This window comes from Pseudopipra pipra, chromosome 1 (assembly GCF_036250125.1).
Source record: "Pseudopipra pipra isolate bDixPip1 chromosome 1, bDixPip1.hap1, whole genome shotgun sequence".
Taxonomy (NCBI): Eukaryota; Metazoa; Chordata; class Aves; order Passeriformes; family Pipridae; genus Pseudopipra; species Pseudopipra pipra.
The window spans coordinates 108681330-108707220 of record NC_087549.1 but is presented as its reverse complement, the minus strand read 5'-3'; the positions used below and the strand labels follow the sequence as shown (position 1 = coordinate 108707220).

At 41.0% G+C, this 25891-nt stretch overlaps 1 protein-coding gene across 4 annotated transcripts in view; it reads left to right on the top strand.

Annotated features, from left to right (window-relative positions):
• Window positions 1-25891, top strand: part of BMPER (BMP binding endothelial regulator) — a 147702-nt gene that overhangs the window by 30788 nt on the left and 91023 nt on the right. For all 4 annotated transcript variants that reach the window (XM_064670428.1, XM_064670414.1, XM_064670407.1 and 1 more), the window contains 3 exons: window positions 4987-5069; window positions 6583-6673; window positions 7859-7941. In XM_064670428.1, coding sequence (XP_064526498.1) covers window positions 5022-5069; window positions 6583-6673; window positions 7859-7941 — 222 coding nt within the window. In that variant the 5' untranslated portion in view covers window positions 4987-5021. The remainder of the gene's footprint in view (window positions 1-4986; window positions 5070-6582; window positions 6674-7858; window positions 7942-25891) is intronic.

Below are 25891 nucleotides of genomic sequence, written 5' to 3'. Positions count from 1 at the left end.
CGTACTCAGTCACAGAGGAAAGAGTTGGATTTTCACTGTTTAGAGCTGGTCTTGATAAGCATGGGAGGTTTTGTATACATTTTCATGCTTCTGTGTTGACAAATGAAGACCAGGGTTACTCAAAAGGAAGTTTAATTTTCTGGTAGCTGTCAATGGCTTTACCATCACTAAGAAATATGAAAATATATTTTATAATAGGTGTATGTGTGATTCACAATTCTTTCATTGTGGCCAACAGATTTCATGCCAGGGAAATACTGCAGAATGTGCAAGTTTTTTTTGGGGGGCGGGGGGGTTTTAGTTGTTTTTTGTTTGGCTAGATCTGGTATTTAGTGTTAGCATGCCTGGATACCTCCCTGAGGAATAATTTATCAAACACTAAATAAAACATGTCTTCTGACTGTTTTCTTTTTCCTAATGTTTATTTTCCATGCCAATAGAGAGGTTACTTTTTTAAATAGAAAGTGGAGGGAAAGCAAAAAAAGACTTAATAGGAGAAGAAAGATGCTGAAGAAATGAGGGATGGGGAGCTAGTCTATTGTGCACCAATCTATCACTTTCTCTTGGGAGAATAAGGAAATGACTTGTCTATAAAATTCTCATTAGCCTAAAATAAGCACAAGTCTCTTCTGGAATCTTATTAGGCAATGTCAAATTGAGTAATAAAGCGTTGTTTTTAATGAACTGCTGAGGACACTGGTTGAGCTTTAGCACTACTAAACTGTCTCTTACAGTCAATTTCCCTATCTTCATGATGGTGCTATGTGCTGGGGTGTCTGGGGAAGAAGAAAAAAGGGTCATTTATCAGAATTGCAGGATTTGGAAAGACAAATGGCTTCCTGATCATCAACTTGTCTACGTGCCAATAACAAAATCTGCTATAATTTGCCTCTTTTGTTATTCCAGCCCAATTTTATGTGAGGATTTTTGTTTTGGAATTAAATTGTTCTTTTGAATTAAATTGGCCAAAGGTTGGTTTATGATGTTTGGAACTAAGGTGCCCAAGTAGGGCATGCGTAACATTGAAACAAAGTTGCTAAATAAGCAAATTAGAAGTTATTTAACTATTTTAGCATAATTTTTTTTCATGCTGGAAGGACTCAAGTCTAGAGGATCATTTTGCCTTTAGGAGGTGACTAGAAAGTAATTAACAGTAGTTTCCACTGTGTATGCAAACTTCAAAGTATTCAGTGGTTTGGTTTGATTCAGATAAGCCACTTTAGACTTGCATGTTTATCCATGACTTATCTGAAATATTTGGATTGAAGGAGGTAATGGCAACAAAACCTGCAACTAGCTGAAAGTTAATATTTTACATTAATAAAACACCAACTATTCTTAAATAAAGAAGCAGGAAAGACTAAAAAATCAGGACACACTCCTCCACTGATATGAATCGCCTTAGCTCTTTTAAAATAGATGTAGACCATTGATATTTAACTTCCTTCCATATGTGGAATCCTAAAGGTTTTCCTTATAGGGTAGGGTATATGACTCAGGATCAAATTTACTTATTAATGTCAAATCTGTTACTTTTCACATACTCCATTGAGCATTCTCAGGCTTTTTGAGTTACCTTCTTGAAAACCTCTTCTGTGGCCCTTTTTTTAAAAAGTTTTGTTTTAATTAGGTATTCGGGCAGAAGTAAGGGGATGGCATTTAAGTGATCGTCCTAAGCTCTGATCTTTCTTAATTTATTCTTTTCTTCTGCTTGCGCTTTCAAATGGTGGATGGAGACAGTAAGTTAACGTGCTAATATTTCCAAGGGGCTTTGAGGGAATAAAAAGCACTTTAAAAAGACTTTTAGGAACTTGAAGTATGTTCCATCATATTCTGTTTTGGAAATTGACATCAGGGACTTTGCTGATGCCTTTGAACACGAAGTACTCAGTGACTGCTACTTTCCAAGGCAAAGATGAGGGACCTTTAACCATGGATGAGCCAGAATGGCTTGACTGAGCTGGCACATAGAATGAGGCAGGTTTCACTCAGTTGAATTTAAGTGAGGCTCGGAAATTTCCATGCCATGAGTAGTGGGGCTGGGAAAGTCCGGCTGTATGTTTGCAGGTGTCAGCTGAGAGATTTGTACATTGAAAGTGAGGTTGAGAAAAACTAGCTGGTATGTGGGCTTTGTTTCTTTTTCCTTTTGAAGAGTGAGTGGTGGGTGTAGCTCTAGGGCATCCAAAGGGCAGAGTGTCAGGGCACACCTCTGGTCAGAGACAGGTTAAAGTGTCACCCAGAGATTGTAAAGCACTCCTTTCTTACCCTTTTCAGTTTTGCTTGACATTCAGCTTTCCCCCATCTCTCACTAAGACTGCTTGTGTTACTGGCAAAGTCTCCCCTTCCATCATGCTGTTTTCCTCAACTGAGCATCTGCTGAAATCCAGCTCCCACCATGCCTTGCATTGGCGTTGGATGGGTGCTGCTCTGTCTCCCTTATTCAACCTGCTGACCCATGCCAAAGCTGAAGAGCAATCTTAGTATCTCCAATGTTTCTGCAGACTTTTCCGTCCTGATCTTCATTTCTAAATTTCCCTTTTGCTGCCTGCAAGCTCTACCTGCCATGGTTACATATGGTGTGCCATTCCTTTTCTGCTTTCCATAGGGACAATGGCTTGTGCTGCAGGGCAGAGGATTTTATAGCATAGCTTGGATATGCACTTCAGGCAAGAGCAGTGCGGACTGTATGGACACACCACCTTCATGCTTTGTTGACCAGACTAATCCTGGAACTGAAAGTTTCAGTTTAATATCACATCTGTACATGCAGATTAGCCCAGGATCATTAGCTTTCTTATAGAGGAAACATTTTAAATAAAAAAACATAATTGCTGAGCAGATATGCAAGGTATTTTGCAGTTGCTGGTTTCCAGCCTGGCCCTTGATCTTGGTTCTGGTAAAACATGCACATGGATATTTAACAACGCAGCTTGTTCCATCTTGAGTGTCCTGCACACTTGTAAACTGTTTCTTGGATTGGGATCAGTATGACCTAGGCTTCTGGAACTTGAGGATGTTAAAACACATTGAACCGGCTCTGCATTCATCAGTGTTTGTAGCAAGCAGCAAGCGAGACTGTGCTTTTAGATTAACTCAGTGTTTTTCAGAACGGGACTTCAAAACATGTAAGAGGAGTATAGGGCTTCATGCTTCTCTCTTGACATGTTGGCCTGCATGTGTGAGAGCTCAGAGAGCTGTATTTGATACACTAAGAATCTGAACAAATCACGTCATAGGGGCTTTGCTACTTAAAAAATACAAGATTCGTGTGTATACCTTGTACCTTCTAGTATTTGTCAAAGATGAAATCATAGCCAACTCTCAGACTACTGATCAACTCTTTTTAAAACATACGTCTTTCAGCTTGGGTAAATGAAATAGCCTCAGCATCTACAAATTTCTCCTGTGTTGCTCTGTATTTAGCCTGGAAAAAAATTTTCTATATACTGCAAATACTGAAGTACAACTCTTGTGTTGTATAGGATCTTAACTAGAGGCAGTGAACACATTTGCAAATGATCTTTATGTATCGTGTTTCCTTTAAATTTTGTGTTGAATTCAGAATGATTTTATAGGGATTTTAAGTTCCTCCTCACTTCAGAGCTGTGACCTCTGAGTTTCCTTATATAGTGGCCTGAAAGATTTACTGGTGTAGGGCTGATAAATTGCCTTTATTTTCCGAAGGATGTAAAATGTAGCCCAAAGCAGGACAGTGCAGCAACACAGCAGAGAATGACTTAGAGTAGTTGCTAAGGTAGGATGTGGCAAGAGAATGGTGCCATGGGCATCGTTTGACTGACTGTAGTTTTGTGATTCTATGACTCCCTGTACATGTCTGTGTTTCATACAAAGTCTTTGGCAAGAATCCTGTGGATTTCATGGGCTCTTTGATCGAGATAATTTTGAGTAAAATACACTAGTAAAAAAACCTAAAATGGAAAAAAAACTAAATGGAAAATGGGCATTTTTTCACAGAAAATGGGGTATGTGTTGCTTGTAAAATTTTTCTCTGAAACATTCTTCGTCTCCAAAGAATTTTTCTAATTGAAACAATTTTGCTTTAATAAGATAACTTTTAAAAAACTAAATATTTTATTTCTACTTTATAAGTATTTTCTAGTTTTGCTTCTCTGGAGAGTTATTTTATTTTCTTTTTGTTCTTTTTTGGTTTTCTCTTTTGCAAAATACCAGAAAACAGCAAAAGAGTGGGAAGGGACACTGGTAGGAACATGTAATAAAAATGTGAAAATTAATGTTTGTTTTGGTGTTTGTTTGTTTTCCAAATGGCTCTATGAAACTTCATTTTGCACAAAAAAATGTAGGCTGATCCAGTGCAGGGGCAAGCGAACCTGTTTTCTGTTAACAAAGTTGTCATACAGCATACAAAGACATATAAAGTCAAGCCCTATGGGACTCCAAAATGCCTCCACTGCTTTTAGTTTATATGGATGGTGATCCCTTCTGTCATGAAAGTGAAAAGGCATAGAACAGAGGTAGCTCTGCCAATGTCAGTTCATCCATGCTGAGCTGCACTTGCTGAAGAGCTCTCATAAGGGCTTTGGTTAATGGATGAAGCTAACATCGCCAAGCTGGATAATGAATGCTTTTTCCAGCTCTTCTTTTACCCTCTCTCCTCCCTCTCGCTGTTCAAGTGCATGAGTGACTGAGTAGTTCAAGAATGGACTGCACAATAAACACTAACCTTCGTTTTTAAGTAAATTGTCACTGATTTTGGTTTGTCTTGAGCAGTGAGAGTTAGTAAGGAGTTTGGCCAGTCATACATCAGCAGCAGATGTTCAGGGAAGCACTGCTGCCACTCTCCCAGGACACGATCCTTATTGTTAGTCCCAGCTCTCATCTCCACCTCTTCTGTTAACCCAGGGGAGAGCAGGGGTTACGTTTAGGATGCTGCTCTATGATCCTCATCAGCAGCCTCCCACAAGATTGCATTCAGCGGAACTGATGTGCTTCTGTCTCTTCCTCTAGATTGCAGTTTTGAAGGACGTACGTACAACAGCTCTATGAAATGGCACCTCCCTAGCAATCCCTGTGTTACATACCAGTGCCAGGTAAGGATGTCATAAACATTGTGCTAATTGAGTTGTAAGCTTTTCCCAGGAAATTCTGAGCCTTCATTTATCCAGTCCAAATAACCTGAAATATTTTCTACCCACAGCACAATATGGACTTTGAATTTAAACTAATTTAAATCCACTCAGATGTGGCCAGCTATAACCAAACATTCAGAAAGATAGGTTTTAAATGACTTGAGTACCCTCATACCCAAACATTACTGAAGGAGAGGTACACAGCCATGCCATTTCCTTCTATCTTGACCTTGAAATAAGTCTTTTTTTTTTTCCAGCATGCTAAGCCTTTTGTGAGATACAAATTATTTTAGTAATTGGACACTTCTGTGTGTATGCATCCCTGGGTTTTACCTGGGATGTTTTTTAAGAGAAACCCACAACCAGATCTTCATTTCCTGGGCTCCTGCACTGTTAACACGGTGGTATTTTTGGTAGCTTACCTATCTGCAACCATAACATTTTCAAGATTATTGATTTTCAGGTTCAAACGAAGTAATTATGTCGGCAATTTTAGTTTCTCTCTGTGAATAGGTCTGCCATTTTGATGACAATTTGAACTGGTTTTAATAATAATACTTAGGCAGCTACTAAGAAAGGCAGTTAGAAGGAGGAAAGATGAATGAGTATGAAGAACTTCTACTAACAGAACAGAGTCTCATGGTTTTCTCTTGTTCTGTAATACTTCTGCTCTGTGAAACCCACCTGCATTTTTAAAGATGAGTACACTGAGAAGACTGAAGTTGGAGCAGCAGTATTCCGTATCCTTGCACTTCATGAAAAGATACTCACTATGTGAATTTAGATATGCTGCATGAAAGTATCAGTTCTTTATTGCCTGTTTCAGTGTCTAAATGCAAAACTGGGTGGTCCTGTTTACCCTAGATCCACGCATTTGAAAAAGTTTTCCCTTGCTTCCAACAGCAAAACTGCAAGCAGAAAAAAAAAAGGTAACAGCCTTTTGGGCACAGAACCTCACACTCAGATTTGTTCAGGAGGACTCTTGACTTCTGGAATAAGTACAGGAAATGTTAATTTACTAATACTTATCAGGCAAAACATCAAAGATAAGTGTCTCCCCTCTACAGAACAAGATGCTTTTATCTGCTTTCTAAGTCTATTTTCATCCAATGGGAGAGGGAGGAGAATGCCTTGTGTCTGGCCTGTTTTCACGAGAGCTGCATGGCAATTACTGAGGTTAAGGATTCCTGATAAAGCAGGATTCCTTTTCCTAAGAGGATGCTAGATTTCTTACCTGATGCATTTTAAGGCAAATCCTGTGTCTGGAGTCAGGGAGACTCAAGTGGATCTTTTGACTGTGGATTAACCCAAATCATGATACCAGGCAGCAGGTACAGAGAAAAAGATGTTCTGAAATCCAGTGCTTTGCAGCGTGTGCTGGGCTTTAATTGTACTGCTAGTAAATGGGATTTTTTTGCTTGTTCAAGCAACCACAGTGCTAACAATGAATGTGTCTGATCTGCATGTTTTACAGGAAGGAGTGATAGTGGAGTCAGAAGTACAGTGTGTTGTTCATTGCAAAAACCCTTCCAGACTCAGGGGAATGTGTTGTCCTGTGTGTCCAGGTGAGATTTTATGGGAAAATGCTGTTCTACATGTGCAACTGTATTTCTAATGATACCCATTGTTACCTGCGAGGCTGCCTCTAACTTCTCTGCTGTATCTAACCAGTTACTAAAATGTGGGCTGGCGACTTGCAATGCACAAAATGACACAAGAAGAGCCTGCTTAATACTTTTTAGTAGAGGACATGCAAACTAGGGGATACATAGGCAATAGCCTGTGGCAATATCCACAGATGTATTCATGTAATTTTTCAGAGGGTCTGTCAGCTGGGTTTGCCTGGCTGATGACCATGATTTTGTTAGAGGGAAAGTATAAGAGTAATCCTAAAAAAAAGAGATTCACTTTTTGAAGGGGAATGGGAGTGGGTTGCCTTTGTGAAGCACAGAGGCAAATTACCATGTTTTTTTGAGGCTGATTTGATTTTAACAGAAGTTTTGTAGGCAAACACTACTCTAGTTGTGATCTAATGGTTTTATTATATTTTGATTAGTTGTAATATCTGCCAACATCTAATATAAACCCAGGGAGTAAGAATAAGTTAGTAAAAAGCGAACGGCTTAAAAAAGTGTTTTAAAACCACTTCTGATGGAAGACTTGACCTAGCCTCTACTTCATTGGTGCAAATTTCTCTGTTATAGAACGATTTTTTCTTTCCCCCCAAAAAAGACATTTAGGGATTTTTAAGGATTTGTTAAGGCTTCTGAAGTGACTTGTATTCTTCTGAAGTGATTCGCTCTCTACAACCATCTGAAAGGAGGTTGTAATAAGGTGAGGGCTGGTTTCTCCTCCCAGGAAACTAGAGACAGGACAAGAAGATATAGCCTCAAGCTGCACCAGGAAGGGTTCAGGCTAGACATCAGGAGGAATCTCTTCATGGAAAGGGTTGTTAAACATTGGAATGGACTTCCCAGGGAGGTAGTGGGGTCACCATCTGTGGAGGTGTTCAAGAAACGACTGGATATGGCACTTAGTGCCATGGTCTAGTTGACAAGGTAGTGACCAGACAAAGGTTGGACTTGATGATCTTGGAGGTCTTTTCTAACCTGTATGATTCTGTGATTCTGTGATACTGTATTAGGGAGGATGGTATGATTTGTTTTTCATATTGCTCTGCAGTGGGGTGTGTTATAGAGAAAAGGCAGCATGCTACCTTGAGCTAAACTTATTCAAATGCTGTTTTCCAGGTTGTGTATTTGAAGGGAGACTTTACAATGAAGGAGAAGAATTTAGGCCTCAAGGAAATAAATGTACCAAGTGCTCTTGTATTGTAAGTATTTGCCTTTTGGCATTGTATCTCCCTGTCTGAACTTCAAAAGGCACATTATTATTGCCATAACAAAGCAAAAAATATAAGGAATTCAACACTATTGTGCATTCTTCTCTTGGAATTTGGGTTTATATTAAAGAATTCGTGGCACTAATACATGGTATTGCTCACAATCTGAGTTTATAATCTTTTTTGTGACCTTACACTGTATGCAGATGAAGCAAGATATTTGGGAAAGGGCTGATCTGTTGAATTAGTGGTGCTTTTTCTGTGATGGGATCATGCAGGAGGAGACAAAAAGCTGGATTTTTTGGCTTGATGCTTAATGAAAAGCATCCTGGATTTTATTCTTGATTAGCAACAATATAGAGAGGAAGTAATAACTGCATCCTTTGGATAAAGAGCACAGGCTTCTTTTTCACTTCCATTAAGTTAAGAGATAATGCTGTATGAGTTGGGGTAAATAACTTTGACTTCATTGCTGTAATCTGTGAGGCAAGTAAAATGCAAAGTTCAGATCACTGCTTTTGTTGCAGTTTGTGGGCTGGTTATCAGCAGAATATGCAAGGCTGGGGAACTTTACATTTCAGTAGAATGCTGAGAGATTTGTCAGTACCAGACATGGTTCTCCTGCATCATGAAAATAAAATAAAAAAAGGAGGAAAGATGGACTTCAAAAATTAGTATATATTTATACATAGGCACACATTTAATGAAGCTGCTACAGAGAACTTAGGCTGTTTTGTGGGGAAAAAAAATGCTGGTAATCTGCAAAATTAATTCACATTATATCATTACTGTTCCTATGGAGATTAGGGTGTTCAGGTAATTTTTTTTTTTTTAATTTTAATCCTGTAATAATGAAAATATGCCGCCACTCATGTCACAGTGATATACACCCTGGGCTCCTGCTCTGCCAAATACCTTCTGTCCCAGGCTGAGAACCATTGCTCCCTCTGTACCTTGTGGATCCCCCTCTCACTTCAGTTCAGCTGTAGAGCAGCTCCGGCTTTCCTTAGTTATGTTCCCCAGGGGAAGGCAGGTCTGAGTGGTTGAGAAGTTTGTGGAGAAATGCTCAATTCTTTTTAGGTTGTGCTTTGCTCATTCATAAGTACTGTACAGATATTGCCTATTGCCCAGTTACTGGTGTGCCAACATCTCCTTGATCAACTTTCCTTTGTTCTCTAAATATCAAAAGCAACTGTGCTGAGAAGAGCATGGAGGGTGGGAGATCTTTAGGGAGAACAATATAAAGAAATATAGGAACATAGGGTCCCACCTGAGGATCTTACCTTGACAGTTACTAGTATCAGCTATGTTAGGAAAGGAAACACATCAGCTACTGAAAGACATTTAAAGCCTCAAGCAAGAGGCTTAACTTCCAAGAAAGACAGCATGATTGTTTTGGATGTTAATGACGTCTGTATAAAATGTCCAGCTCTCATTTTGAATCTTACTGACAACCAAAGAAATGCCATCTATGCGTGAGCCACACCAGACCTCCCATCCCTCTCTTTGCAAAGCCTTTTTTTTACCCTCTTGCCAGTTTCCTTCAGAATTTGAGCCTATAGAATTAAATTTGAAGTAAATAATGGGAGCATCCTTAGGGCTTGTGATAGTGGTTTGCTGCCTGCTTTGCATCCATTCTCTTTTGGAATGGGTCTCCAGTGAATCTCTTATCTAAGCAGTTGGTGGATGGATGCCTTATTTAAAGATACCTATCTAGTCATGTGATGGGAGCAGGCTTGTGGGTGATGGGCTGTAAGTTGTCCACATGAAAGGAAGCTCCTCACCCCAAATTAGATTTCTTCTGGGATTTCAGATTGTAACTATTTAGCAAGTCTTTCATGGAAATGTGGAAGAGGAAGTAACACAAATTACTGCTAATGTATTTTGAGGATGTGTGTGTGTAAGGATTCCAACCCCTTTCACTTTAGAGTAAATTTTGCATTTTACTCGGGAGTAAACTTTTCTAATGGTGGATTATTCTGGGCTCCATAGGCCATCACTTTCCAAGGGGTAGTTGTGACTTGGGACTGCAGACAGCATTGAATAGGAAGAAAGTAAAGAGGGGTGGCTGTTATTTGTTTCCTGGAGAGATGTAGCATTGATCTGCACTCGCTAAATGTATTAAAATAAGGAATTACTTAAAAAACCCGAATTTTATTTTTGCAAAATGATGCACTCAAAAATCAGTACATGTCAGGAGGCCTTGACTGTTGGGCCCCATCTTTGGAAAACTCTTGTGTTGTTCAAGTTTCTGGTATTTTCAGCTCAAAGTGGTGCCTAGTAGATACTATTGAGCTCCTAAAGAACATGAAATGATTGTTAAGATGTTGGGGGGGGGGTTCATTGTTTGTTTTTAAGACACATTTTTTATGCAATTGAGGACAAGATGGGGATCTTGGGAGTTGGGGATCCTTGCCTTGGTGAAGCAGGCTGGTCAGTTGCAGAGCTTCCTATGTGCTCCATGGCCCCAAAGGTTAGAGAAACAATGGCACAGCCATGCCTGGGCAATTCACTCAGTCCTTACCCACCAGGCACTTAACTCATTAATATAGTTTCTGTTTAACACCAATTGTAGTTCTAGTTATTGTCTACTGAAAACCAGACCAAACTCATTTCATGGAGGTCACTGAAACAAGCCATTAACTAATAACTTTTGGGTTGTTACTGATTCAGGCTGTGCTTGCAGCAACGAGGCGGAGATGAAAGGCCCTGTATTCCATTACCACTCTCCTAAGCGAGCTGCTCCTTGGGGTGACTAAGATTTCTTGCTGAAAATGAGAATGTATCACCTCTCACTCAATGCATATTGCCTGTCAGGAGTGAACGAGCTGGCTTTTAATGACTCAGTTTCTCTGGGGAGAGGCATTTGTGTAGAAAAGGTGGATGGGATAATAGGGATCTCCTCGCACCTCGGCTGAAACCCAGCTGTCTTGCAGTAATTCAGCTGTCTGGCCTGTTCCTGCATTTCGTGATAGGACAGCAGCCTGTTCTAGAGAAACCTTGGCTATTTTCCCTACCATAAGCACCTACTTAAATGAAGGACTGGCTGCTTTAATCAAGTGTTATTTCTCAGATACTACTTTTATGAGGTTGAGAGTGTGTTTCTGCTTGCACAGTAAGAGCACTTGGCTTACATGTTTCCTTTCCTACAGCCTGCATTAAAATAGTCAGACTGTGATTGTCGTAAATGTTTTCATTTTCTCTTTTGATCTAGCACATTTGGAAAAAAAAAAAAAAAGTGGAGGGGAAGGAGAGAGAGCCAGGGAGGGAGGAGAGGAGGTTTGGCAGGAAAGTGACCTTGTGTGAGAGCGGTAACCATGGAGAAGCTTATCTCTAAATGGTAGTATCCAAACTCATAACTAGCCCCTTTTGACTCACAGCACTGTTACCCAGAGCATGGGCGCTGCGCGTTTCGGCATGCGAGGCATGCGGCGGTACGAGGTACCACCATGCTGAGAGCGCGCAGCACTATGGAGACGCCACGGCCCAGGACATGCCTTCCTCCACACCCCTGCGGGGAGGAGGGAAGCGGACCTGCGTGGGAAATGATTGGAGGCTGGATTACGGCATTGCTGAGATGGCTGAGAGCTGGGAGTGGGAAAGGTGGCATCGTGTGTCTGTCCTTCAGGGAAGCAGATCATGGGGACAACCATTGGCAGGGTGGTTATGCGCGTTTGGTCCCCAAACGGCATTGTTTCACGAAAGCAATGCTGGGCTCTTAGCTACTCTTCCAAAATGATTTGGAACAAGCGAAACCCAAATGGCTGGAAGCAGAGCATGGTGATTTGGGGCCCTTGGAGAGCTGAATCGAAAAGCAGCTTCTGCTCAATCTCCTTTGCACCATCGGAGGCTTTTACACCGCTGCTCAGGGGGACTCGGGACGCACACAGCTACTGTCTGCCATTGCACTTGTGGGTGTGTGCGTGCAAGAAACGTCTTGTCGCTTATATTCCTGAGTGTTAGGGTGCAAAAACTGAATAACGAAAGTTTTGCACAAAGGAAAGGGAATTGCAGCAAGGAAAATCTGTTTCTAAATCAATGAGTAACAGGCGTTTAAACTGTGATAAGTAATGAAAAACTACATATGTGTTTTGTATGTTGAGAGTGGAATTCATCTTCTCTAGCTCCAGCTATTCAGAAGTAATGTATCTGATTTGAACTACTTATCTGAACTCCTCTTCAGTTAATGGAGAGAGATAGAGAGAGAGAGAGAGAAAGAGGTGGGATGGATTACTCTATGCAGATGCTTATCTTTCTCCACTAACTAGAGAGGGAGCCTACCCAGCTCCCTGGCCTCAGAGATGGCTGAAGATAGCCAAGACTGATCCTGCCCCTGCAGTCAGCTGGGTAATTAAGTACCCTGATACTGCTTTAAAGGCCTGGCTTTAACTGGTATTGGGAGCTGCTGGAATACATTCCCATCACAGTAGACTGTGGGGGAGGAACACCAGTCTACTGGGAAATTCAGAGGAGCATGCAGTTAAATGTATCCTCAGTAAAGGCTGAGGATAATTCAAATTCAAATTTCCATCCTCAGTGCAGAGCCAAATGCTGATCTTCCCAAATTTCCCTGTACTTCAGCTGCTTTGATTCAGCTCCAAACTCCAGCAGACACTGTCTGCCCCCATTCAGGGACTAAGGAGTTGTGTGTAGGGGTGAAAAAGCAAAGAGTTGATCTTTTGCTAGGAGGAGTGTTCACATCCTCAAACTTAGAGACATTAGTAGAAGTGGTTGGCCTATGGGTGGATGCAAATGAAGACCAGTAAGTAAGGGTTACTCACTGTGTCTCTGGGAACCACCTAGAAGTTTGTGTGCAGACTTTTTGCAATGTTAGAAAGTTTGACTTTCTCAATAGCCTAATAAAACCCCAATCTTCCAGGTATGTGAAGTATGGCTGCACAGGTAGCCAAGGACTTGGTATATACTGAACTTTAGCAAGAAAAATAAAGCTGCATGGAGCCATAGACAGTCTCCTGTTACTTTTTTTTTTAAAATCTGATTTTCTTCAGGCTTCAAAAAGTATACCTACTTCCACGGGGATTGTACACTACATGTTCCATGTCTGAAATATTAAATTCCCTTAATTTTTTGAAGATCAAAGTTTAAAGAAAATAGTTTGGGCATTAAAAAAGAATGTTTAAAAACAGTGTTTTTTTTTCTCTTATTTCATTGAAATGCATAGCCATTTTTAATCTTTCTTTTGATTTCTCTCAAAAAATGTGTCTGACAAAAAGATAAAAAAATAATTTTAATAAAAGTAATGGAGTAAAGTTAAAAACTTTAATATTAATATTAAATATTAATTAAATGTTAATATTTAATATTAAATTAATAGCAATTTTTCTGAAATAGAAGTAAACTGTGGCATAGCAGTGCAAGTGGACATAATTCAGTGTAATTATTCAGTGTAAATTATTCATATTCATAAGCACTTAAAATCTCAGGCATTAGAAAGCATTTTTCTGTGGCAAGGTCTCATTTTCTCCCTCCGTGGATGTTTGAATTTTGTCCTACATCTCTCCTACCTGCAGAGCTTCCTAGCCCACCTAGTCCAAGTGTATTCCCAGGTCAGGCTGCAGAAACTCTTCATCATACTTTTAATTTTGGTGTGAATCAAATGAGTCTTTCTGTGCAGCTAGAGACTGTGCCCAGTTTGGGCACATTTTGAGGGGAATAGAGATATGGAGCAGCTCTGTGAAAGTCTAGATTATTCTTTAAGGATCATGGGCCCAGAAAAGCAGCATCTTTCTTGTATCCCTTCCTTTTTCAGAGCCTTTTGCTTGCCCTTCGTACCCTGCAGAATTCAGCTCAAATTTACCTTCCATGCTGCAGCATGTTCCATGTTCCTCTCGGTGTGCAGTCAGAGGGGTTCCAGCTGCTCTTCCTTCTTCTCCTTCATTTCACATAGGTAGCACTATCCAGTTATTATTTCTGAGATGGCATGTATCAGCAGCAGTCAAAGATGAGTACCTGTTGTGCTTTATGTCCTAAGGACATGTATTTCTGTCCCTAAGAGAAAAGAGTACGAAAGGAGAATGTGAAGAAAGATGAAAGTCTGATTTGACAGATTTCTGCGGAGAATTTTTCCTGCTGGAGCAGGAGGGTAGAAACACTGAGGAATTGGAGGAAGGAGCTCTGCCTTTATAAGGCTCTTGTTTAGACAGAGACTGTCTTTGCAGTTTTATGATCCAAGACGATATTATGGTAATTAGTGAATTAAGTGATACTGGAAGCCGTGAAAGACTTAAAGCTTCCTGTGTACCTGAAGGGCCCAAGTGAATGCTGATTAACAACGCCCTGGAACTGTGCATTGCATGAACAACCTCTTGCAGTACAGAGGAAAAATGTCCAGGACTTCTTGTCATCTAAAGGAAATGAATACACAGAGCAGGATGGATTTTTCACTCCTAAAGCATATCAAGAGAACAGTAATGAAGGCTGACCACTTTTAAATGATGATAATAAGGGCTTATACCACCAGTGCAGGTTGCTGTCGTTCCTGAGAGCAAAGGAATGGCTTACGCTGTAAGGTATCTATCCCCTGCCTTGTTAAACTCTTCCTAATTAACAGGCTGAGTTTAATTGTTCTTATTGACAAAGAAGAATTAAGTACTCAGAGCTTTAACAGTAAAGGAGAGCTGTTAATAGGCAGCTTCTGACTGTTTTTTATTGGCACTGGGGTGCAGTGAAGATTGCAAACATCTCTGCTGTAAGTCGCTCCTAGCAAAGGCAGGGATCTGTCTTAGAGGAAAAGCAAAGCAGTAAGATGGCAGAAAACAAAGAACCTGGTAAATAAGCAAACAAACAAGCAAAAAAAGAACCTGCTGGCCAGCAGGGGATGAAAGGGTTGCGCGTGTTTTCAGAAGTGCCAGCGAAGACAAAGGTTTTACCAGAGATGGCTGTAGCACTTCTCGTAAGTGGCTTTAAATGGGAATGTGTGTGGCATCTCGTGGGAACGCTTGTGTGCAGAATTGATTTGGGTCTAAAAGATTCCCACAAGTTGTGGTAGGAAGCAGTAAAAGCAATAGCTTGTCAATTAACAGGGTCTTTGTTTGCCAAACGTTTTATGGATAGTCCAAAACCCTTCTGGCTGGTGCTACAATGAAGGAAAGGCTGAGAAGAATAGGAGTGCTTGGATTTCATGTTTGTCACCCTTTCAGTTTTAATAAACTTGGATGTCACAGGTTTGGGGCTTGTTATCAGATAACAGTAGTTAATGATTTTAAACTTGCACACAGCCCTCTGTGTCCTTAGGCAAGTTGGTGTATTAGACACAATCCTGCTAAATGAATTTACATGAGAGCTTAATGAACTGCGTAACACCTACTTGTTTTCCTCTTTCCGATTTTGAAAATCAAAAAATAAAAATAAAATATTAGAGACAATACATTGTTACATTGTTTCAGTTTTGTTTTGTCATAGAATTATAGAATGTTAAGGGGTTTGAATGGACTTTAAAGATCATCCAGTCCCAACCCCCACTGCCATGGGTAGGGACATCTCCCACTAGACCAGGTTGCTCAAGGCCTTATGCAACCTGGCTTTGAAGATGAAGCTTTTCCACTCCTCTCTCTTAAGTCTGACCTTGTATCACTTTGGGTATTGTAGTATTAAATATTTTTAGTTACTCATGTTCTGTTGTTCACTTTGTTCATGTTTAACGTATTTCATAGCAGATGTAAAGCAAAACTTGGGATCATTAAGTTTGAATTGCTGTTGAGCTCTAGTGTGGTTGCCAAATTCCATTTTGACTTACTATCACTCTGCCTAAATTCTCCTTGCTCTTTCTACTGCATCCTACGGCACTGTTTTTGTTTTCTGCTCTTGAAACATTTTATGTTGATAAGGGAATAAGTTTCCAACTCTACCTGGTAAACTATTTTCCATCTGGGATATGTGATAAATTAACATTTCTTAAAACAAACCAGTCATGTGGAAAGGCTAGCCAAAGCTCCTTGGATTCCATCAACTTTTTAAATGTTAGCAAGCATACTTACTGCTTTTGTTGCATTATTTAATGATGAGAGACAAACACATTGGATAGTCAAGGGGAGGAAAATGATATCCAGCAGATTATTTTCAGGATTTTGACAGGCTATAACTATTTTATACAGCTTATCCTTTTAGGCTGAGTGCAGGATAGGCTGTCAAAATAGACATGGGAAACAGAAAAGGAAAGAAAAAGTGCTGTGAGACATGACAGTGATTTACTTATTCCAGTTTAACCTGTCAGAAATAAAATTTGACTAGGTGCCAAACTATCATAGCATCCTTGGCACTCTGCTGTGGCTACATCAATCTGAATAGAGTCAGCAGTGGGACGTAAGCACCCAGCTTCCACTGTGGGGTTGCTGAATAAGGAAACTCTAGTAATAGAAATTGCCTGAATGGCTTAGCTTTCTTCCAGAAAGTTCTGCTCCCACGGTACCTAAACTTCTGTCCCAAACATGACTAGAACACCATTAAACTTGACAATTCCAAGGCTCATTGAAAACCCAAGTTTTCAGCTCTCTGCCAGAAACTTTGTAACTAAGCATCGATATTTTCTACAGAAAGCAGATGTGTGTGTGTGTGTGTTTGTTTTATTTATTTTTTTTAAGCTGGAGTTTAGTGGCATGACTCAGTATTTTCTGCTAAAATCATTGGCATGGAAATTTCTTTATCACCCCTACTTGGGTGTCAGAGTCAATGCAATTGAAAGTCAAGATTTCCAGCAAGCTCAGATCTCATGTTTGGGGCATTGGAGCCCAAAAGGATTTGAGTAGCTTGCATGCTTTGTATGGTTTCTTTTCCCTTTTTTCTTTTCCTTCTCCAGAACATAGCACTGGGAATTTTCTGAGAGTAGGACAGCAGCTGATGTGCCCTTGCCAATAGTTTCTTTCTTCACAGGAAAAAAAGGAGCCAGCCTCAGCTGGCTCTCCTCATAACAATGAGGAGAGTCTTGTTCCTTTTACCATCCTCTACCTTGCACCCAAATATTCAACAGGCACAACAAAATTTTGAAAATGAGATAATCTACGAGAAAAGAATTCATTTCAAGTAGTGTAAGGATTTTGTGCTTTTCAGTGCTCAGTCTGTTCAATGCCCCCTCTCCTAGTGGCAGCATAACTTCCTTCTCCTGAATGCAGCTGAATAGCAATTCTTCCTAGCAATCTTAGTTGCTGATGTCCTATTTATTCTTTCAGTAGACAGCTGAACTGCCCTGCTCTCTGTCTTTTGAGGTCAGTTTTTTCAATTCCCCAAGGTTACTGCAATTACCATTCCTCCCTGACACTCTCGCATCTAGGTTTTTTTGTGCTGCACTTAAGCAAGTATGGGTATGTCTGGGACTGTGCAGGGATGGAAAATCCTATGCTTTTATATCTTCTGCTCTCCACTGCTCTTTGTAGTTGACATGCACATGTAAAATCTCCTATCACTAGTACTTGCACAGCATCTGCTACTGTGACTTTGTCTTTTTGACTGAGCCTGATTCTAAATTGGTGAGCATTTTATAAAGTAGCTAAATGGGAGCAGGACCCATAAAAGTTGACACCTTGTGGAAGCTGAGCCAGGGAGGCATTTTCTTTCCCTGTGGTGGTGTTACATTCCTTGCGGTCAACAGTAATAGCTCTGCCTCCTGAAGTATGGGCTGTGGGGTTTTACTCCATATTCAAAATGGGCATCATTTGAAGCTTTAGCATTTGTGGCATTTGGAGGACACATTCTCGCTTCCTGAATGTTCAGCACAGCAGGGGTAACAGCAAGTAATTATATAAAATGAGGAGTAAGTTACAGTCTAGTTTGAGAACTGAGGGGATGGAGGGAGAAGAAACATGCTTGTACATCAACAGAAATATCATCAATCTGTGTACCTACCACCTTTGCTGTTGACCTCCTGAGAACAGTATGTTTCAGTGTTTCTCTGAATCAGATAGGAGGCTAATAAAGATACTACTAATATATCTAATAATGACCTAAGGTACTTTTTGCAGTTTTCATAATGAGTGCCTGTTTCTATTTCTAAATATCTTATCCATCTGCCTCACTTTCTTGACAGTCTTTGGGAAATCCTTTATTTCAGACTTTCTTCAAACTTATGGAAAGAGAAGGTGGCAAAGTTCCCAAACTAGACTTGGATTTGACTTGCTTGTTCCCTGATACTGCTCTTCAGACTTGAGCGAGTAGCCTGGTATACTCTGATCATAATAATAAATTTTTGATTCCTTGTCTGATTTTTCGTGTAGGGCAATGGGCTCCAAACAGAGAGGATGCTCCCTTCCCCTTATGAGACAAGGTATAGCGGAGGGGAGCGAAGTCATGCTTAGGGAATAATTTTCTCTTTCCTAATGTAGTGGTTGCAAATCAATGTGTGAAGTGCACGGTGCTCCAGAGAAGCAAGCACAGCTGAAATTTGCTGGCACCCTGGAGCTGCTACAGAAAGGAAAGGTGCCAGCTTGCCCGTGAAAGCCCAGGGGTTTTCAAATGATGCAGAGATTAAAATCTGCAATTTCCAGCACTCAACAAAATCCTTCATCTCTCCTTCATTTTGAAGTCTATCTTTTTCTAAATACTTATGTCTATTAAATTAGGTAAGCATGCCTAAGATGTATCCTGGAAGTGGGCAGTTGAAAGCAAAGGCAAAAAAAGAATTCGTGGTTTCTGTTGTACAGGATTTATAAGGTATTTGTGCTCTTGCAAGCAAAGTAAACCAGCCATGATGGGAGTAGGAGCTTTAAGTCAGTATCACAAAGATAATTCTAAAATCTCATTTGAAGTTCCTATCAACTTTGATCAGATAGAAGACTTTCTCCTAGGGATGACGTGCCCACAGAAGGCAAACTAAAATAAAATGTAGCATACCACACATGCCCACATGCCAACAAGCATATTTGTGGTTCAACTACAGAATAAACAGCAATTTAATATTAATAAAAAATTATTTAAGCACACAATCTCTGGGTAGTGTGTAATATCAAATGTATTAAACTCTGCTTCCCCATTTCCCCAGTGCTGAATAGTAGTTTGGATAAAATTTAGTCTTCTACAATAGCTTTCAAAACTACAGGCTTAATAAATCAGCATCAATACGTTGAAAATGCATAGGAGTGTGACAATTGGTCTTCAACAGCCATAACACCAGAATGAGGATGTGTCACCCTATGAAATATTATCTAGATGCTTCTTTCCAGTCTGTTGAAAGAAATGAAGTTGGTGGAGTTTTTTTAGGATTCAGGGCTTCAACATTTCGATGCAGAAAGCAAAGCAATGAAAAGAAAAAGGATGAAATGTTTCAAATATGATAGCTTGTGATTGTGCTCTTAGTTTTGGCTTTCAGTTCCGTGCTGAATACCACCACCTTATTCTCAAGCGAGAAAGTCTTGACAGCACTGGCTTTGAAACCCTGGCCCTAGGGAAGAAGTTTGTTCTAGTCCTTTTAATTCCAATTTCATTTAGACTTGATGTCTCCTGCTTTTATCTGAATTAAACAACGCTGAACTTAAAAAGTTACAAATATTTAAAAGAATGTGGTTTTCCCTGATAAAATTAAGATAACTTTGTTTGTAAAAATGGAATCTGTGAGCTGGGTTGGGTGGGAAAAATGAGGAACTAATTATGTCCACTGCATAATTTTGTCACCTATCGGTAGAGTGCTGTCAAAACAGTAGACTGCTGTCTTTGGAGATCATTATGTGCTATCTCAAAATTTTGAAAAACAAAGATGTTTTTCATGTAATCCCACACGATCCACGATTTCCTGGTTTAATTAGGCTCATTTCGGCGGTGTTAACTCAGGAACAGATTGAGCCTCCTGCATTTGTAACTTACTGTTTTGATATTCAAGAGCAAATACTGGCAGGCTTCACCATAACATCTTGCATAATGGCTTGGAGGCCGAATGGAAAATTTAAGCCTAAATGGGGTTGCTTTGCCATATTGCAGAAAAGGAATATGACGGGGGAAGGGGGGGGGGGGGGGCTTGGGGGCACGGGCAAGGAGAGATGGCTTTATTTATCCATTTATTTATTTATTTATTTATTTATTTATTTATTTTAATTCCTTCTTTCGCTCGTCCTTTCTGGGGTCCCCACGCCCCGGGTGTCCCCTCGCCCCTCGGGTGCGTGTCCCCGCCCTGCCGGCCGAGCAGGGGGCTCCGCGCTGTTTGCCCAGCGCCACCTGGTGGCATCGGGGGGGAGGGCGCCCCGCTCCCCTCCCCGGTCACGGCCCCTTTTAAGTGGTCACTTTGAAAAAAAAAAAAAAAAAAAAAAAGGAAAAAAAAATTGGCTTTGTGTTTGGAGTGGTGAATTATGTAAAGAGACCCTAAAGAGTCTCAGAGAGCTGAAAATTATTGGGTGAAGGGTGACCTGTTAAGATGGGTGACCTTGACCCTGCTGGGACTTGGTGGGTTCACCGCAGCGGTGCCTTGGTGGGCTCAGCTTGAGCCAGGGGATGTTTTGCACCAAGGTGCGCAGAAGATCATTACCAAGTGGCAGTGGAAACAGGCACCAAATTATCCCCCCTGGCCTGCTGAAGCCACCTGTGGGGCGACGCTGAGCTGTGCGGGGAGTAGAGAGGTTGAGCCTTGCTGGCCACCCAGCCTGGCTGAAAGGCCTTTCCCAGCAGTACAGGGAGCTGCAGAAAGTGATATTTAATTTAGTGATAAAGAAGGAGTAGTTACCCCATGCGAAGATAACTTACCAGTAGAAAGACACTCTGAAGTGCTACAACAGCCCGACAGGCTGTCCCTGACTTCAGCAGCTCCTAAGCAGAGAAATAGCCAACTATGACTAACTGGACAATTAATAACAGACATTTAATAAGAGCCATATTCAGAGATTCCAGCAGCTCTGTTTCTGCGTGCAGTGAAACACCAATTTAAATATAATTTCCCAGAACCTGAAAGTACTTGACCTTTTTTTGTGTATGAGCTGACTTCCAAGCTGGTGGTATTACCGTGTGTGTATTTGTGTGAGTGAGACCTTTTACTAGTGCTTCTGTTCTCTGCTTTCGGCTCTTCCCCATCATAATTTTCTCTGGTAATGAAACTCAGGTCGGCAGGGTAAAACTGTTGGATTTGATTTCTGGTGACACTGCAGTTTTTAAACTTTTGCATATATAGATTGATTAAAAACTGGCAATACTGGAGTAACAGGCATTAACATATGGCTTTTGGGTTTCAGCCTAATAAAAATTATAGGAGAATAAAAAGGAATGAAAACTGAACAGTTGTGCTCTGCTGGGGAGTTAAAAAAGGCAGTATTGAGTTGGAGTCCAGTCATCTGCAAGTGCTAAGTTGGAGTTGTTATTTATTATCAGAATTAAGATAAATGAAATCACCAGTCATTAGCTCACAATGTGTAAAGGGCTTTGAAATATCTTTTCACACACAGCGGACTCCCAAGTGGCTGCTGCAGCCTCTATACCTCCTTGCAGCAGTTAACAGGATGAAACAACTTTGCTGAAGGATTATCCGTGCTTGACATACATTCCCTTTGGCTAATTTGATGTGCAAGGTGACAAGAGTGTGGGAGATGAGTGGGTCACTGCGTAGAGGGCTTGACTTACGAGGTGGTGGCTGGTCAGTAGCATGGGTCAGCTGGTCAGCATTCATATGCCACTAAAGTCACCACGTAGGGGGCAAATTTAAACTGCAACTTTAAACTTGGTAATACTTTCACTTTTGCAAGGCTAGGAAGGATGTAAGGGGAAGCCGTATGAGGAGTGGCTCTGACGTCACTTGGTTGGGAGACCTCATTGTGGTCTTCAACATCCTCACAAGAGGAAAAAGAGAGGTAGGTACTGATCTCTTCTCTCTTGTGACCAATGACAGGACTTGAGTAAACAGCGTGAAACTGAGTCAGGGGAAGTTTAGGTTAGATATCAGGAAAAATTTTTTCACCTAGAGGGTAGTTGAGCAGTGCAACAGGCTCCCCAGGGAAGTGGTCACAGCACCAAGCCTTTCTGAGTTCAAGAAGTGTTTGGACAACACTCTCAGGTACATGGTGTGATTCTTGAGGTGACCTGTGCGGGGCCAGGAGTTGGTCTCCATGATCCTGATGGGTCCCTTCCAACTCAGCATATTCTATGATACTATGATTCTATGACTGGAGACGTTTATAACCACCCAGGTAACAGAAAATGGTTTCTTGGGTGATGGGCCTTCCTCTTTTACACCTATGTGGCAGCAGGATCAGAAGGCATTTACGACCCTTGTTCTGGCAGGCTAGCTAGCAGAAAGATCCATCTCAGGAAGTATATGATTAGGAGGGCCTGTGCAAAGTACTGTTGTAATTTAGCAGGATAAGTAATTTTGATTCACATTTTATTTCCCTTGTCTCTGAAGTGAAGGTCCTGGGGATGGTGTAGTAGGCATGTAGAATAAAATGTTGATATTTTAGTCCTCTTTCACTGTCCTTTCTCTCCTTTTCTCTCTAGCAGAGAATGAATTGCTAATCCTGGGAAGAAGCTATCCAACTGAGTTTCTGTTGGGGCAATCCTGACTACTGGGTGCTTGACTTTTCATAGGGAGACTAGAGGGTCGTTTTCATTGAGTCGTCACCAATTCACTCACAATTGGCTATTTAAAAAGAAATATCTCAGGCTAATTCACCAGTGTCTTTGTGTTCACTAGGACTCTTACGGACACCTTTCCTTTGCACCTGTTGCTACATTAACCTGTTCAGGTGCTTTGTATATCTGAATCCTCTGTTTGCTTTTTCGGACATAAGGATCCACAGATTGAGGAAAAAGAATGGTTCATCTGGGCAAATGACTTGTCTCCAGCAGTTCCTATAATGAAATGTTAATTTAATGTTCCTCCTAATACAATATATAAAGTTTTACCACAATTTCTTCGCGCGACTGCAAGAGATGCTGAGACCAGGAATGTGGTTATTAAAAAGCATAGTAAAAATATCAATTACAAAACCTTGGGGAGGCCAGACTGACTTCATCCCTGCAGCATTACAGAGAACCCCATCACGCAGTTATCAGAAGTCAGAGGGTTGAAGGCATTTTAGAGTTGGATGTAGTTAAAAGAAATGTCATGGGTTTTGCTCTAGACCTTTCCACTCCCCTGAGAGGGCTCAGTGGAAAGTGGAGAGGTGGAGGCCAGTGCATCTCAGACTGAAGAAGCTACAAGCTGTCTTCAGGATGCAGAGGGAGACTGGCTTGATTTAGGAGAAGGTGCCTGAAATATTGGGGCAGCTGAGGGGGATAATTTGTTATTTACTGAAAGTTTAAAGTTTGGATTATTTTTTTGTGTCTTTACTCTGTTACTGCTAGTGTGTGCTTTCAAGTAAACACACTCTTAACCCTCGTTTTCTCTTGCTGGTAAGATTGGTTTTGACTGGTGTGGCACACTTTTGCTGTACAATGGTGTCCTTTTAACTGGGATGATAGGATGCCCTCAGTAAATGTCATCTTTCCAGTGAGCTACTGCAGTATAGCCAGATCATGGCAGTGTTTGCCTCCGCAGCACCATCTTAGGTCACTTACAGAGATGACATTCCAAAAACAAGGAGAGAAAAAAGTGTCTTCTAACAACTAGCAATAACTGATAAAACTCTGGCACATGGCAGGCTTTGAAAAGCACTCACGCTTTTAAGGAAAGAATGTGACATACAGATGTTGGACTAGCATTAAGTAGCTACGAGTGAAAACTGGACAAACATGACAAGTTCTGGGAGTTTGCATTCTGTGAGCAGAGAGCATTTCCTCATGATGAAGGAGCAGTATTAAAATTATATATGACTTTTCTTGAGTTTAACTGTGGATGGTGGAACATGTTATTTGTAGCTGTTACAAATGGGATAAATGTTTTTGTGTTACTTTAGTGATAGGTCTAATGAAGAAGAATTTTGGGAAGTAGGGGAAGGTCCATATGGCTTCAACTACAGCTATATCCCTGGACTGCTAACACTTCTGGAGAAAATGGGCATTCGGCCAGCCAAGCTTAAGTATGAGCTCACCTTCCACTGGGACTGCCTGTCCTGCTTCCTTGAAAAGCGTCTATATGCAGGGCTTATTCACAGTATTCTTGCATTGGTTGTGGCTTGTCCTGCTGGAGACAAAAGAGGAAGCTTGATCTGGCTTCACACCTTATCCTTTCTCCCCACATGAAGGCAGGCAAAGAGCCAGCAGGAGAGCAGCAAAATACATTTCAAGCTGGAACACTTAATCGCTGCGCATTTTCCCAGGGAGCATGGGTTTTTCCTTTTCTTGCACAGTATTTTCATGATACTGAACGTTGTCCATTAATCTGATATCCTTGAGAACTGTCAAAAATAGAACACTCATGTGAGTTGCAGGATTTATTTACCTTCCCCTGAAATGTGGAAAATTCTCAAAACACAGGAAATGTTTTGGAAGAACAAATCGTTATCCTGAGGAATTTGGTAAAAGAATGGTTAGTTTTTTTCCCTGCCGCTCCTCTTGCAATATAGACTGCTAGGAGCAATGGTAGAGGTGTATTTAGCAAAGCATGGAAAAAACAGAGCATAAAATGTGTTTATCTTTCTGTGTTGGTAGAAAGCACATAATTTGTTTGTAATTTGCAATGGTGGAAAGGGAATTAAGAGATGCCCTGAGCTATGCAGTACTGAGGTGGAGGGGAGGCAGAGCAGGCAGGAGGTGAACAGGCAGGAGGTGAACAGGAAGAAGTACATTTGCTTGGGAAGCTGAACAGGATTTGATGGAAATTGTAGTGAAGCAGCCAGAGAAAAAAGTGGCTTCTTATGTTCTCAGACAGGAATTGCCTTCCCCAGACACAGTTCTTTGAAAACTTTGTTGGCTAATAATAGCAAGAGAGTCTCTTGTTGATGTCATGAGGATAGGAGAGCCTAAAGACAACCAGTAGGAATGTGCAAGTTGGACTAAAACAAAAATTGATTGCACCTTGGAGTGAAGTAAACTACTGTTAGAGACAGGCAGTGTTAGTGGTGATTTCATGCTGGGTGAAGCCAGCAGTGCCTGGGAGACGTGAGAACAGGGTATTTCCAGGCCAGAAAGATTCATGATAAATGCTGGGTGATAAGCGTTTCCCTCCCACCTGACACTGCTCTTGCTGTAGTCACACTGTAAACTCGGTTTGCGTTCTCGAGTGGGATTGGCATGAGACTTAAGATCTGCTCTGGAGTTCTAAATTTCCAGAGTCTGGACTTCTCCTTGTCTTAACAAACATCCTTCGATTGTGGTAGCGTTTCCTTCTGCATGATCCATGGGTGAGTGCCAATGGGGTGTACCTGACCCTGATAGCTGGGTCTAAGAGGCTTCTAAATCTTCAGCTTCAGAGGGGGCCGCAGGCAATTCATAAACAATGGCTTTGCCTACCTACATATGGGAGAACTGCTTGAAAACTTGCTTTATTACTGTGTGGAAAACACTTTAAGAACCGAACCATATGTTATGTCCTTTAGGAAAGAAATAGTTTGAGGAAATTACATTGTTATTATCCAACATATATGTAGTACTGGTCATGCAAAATGACATAGAAAACATTCTCCTTGGTGTCGTTTCCTCTCAGTGTTTTTCTGGCTCATTTACAGTAAACTTGCAATAAAATAAGTTAGCGTGCTTGAAGCTGCAGTATACTCAAGTTACCTTTGATATCCAAAGCAATCTAGCCATGGTGACACAAACCATTGCATGGGGTAATTTACACTGTGAACAAACTTAACTACAGACAAGGTACTTCCTTAGTGAGGGAGTGTATACTTGTATAGTGCGCAGATGAACCTGTGGGAGAGAGCATTTTTCTTTGTGAAAGGAGAACTGGGCAGTAGACAGATGTTCACTTTGCTGGCAGCTGTGCTGGTTAAGATGTTACCATCCCCAGATGTTTGATATTCCCATCTTGCATACGTTCCTGTCTCCTGAGCTCTGTCAGTGGAAGGGAGCCAGAAAGCGCTTGCTAAATGGACTCCAGGCAAAGTCAGCTGCATAAGCTCGAGCAGCTGATATA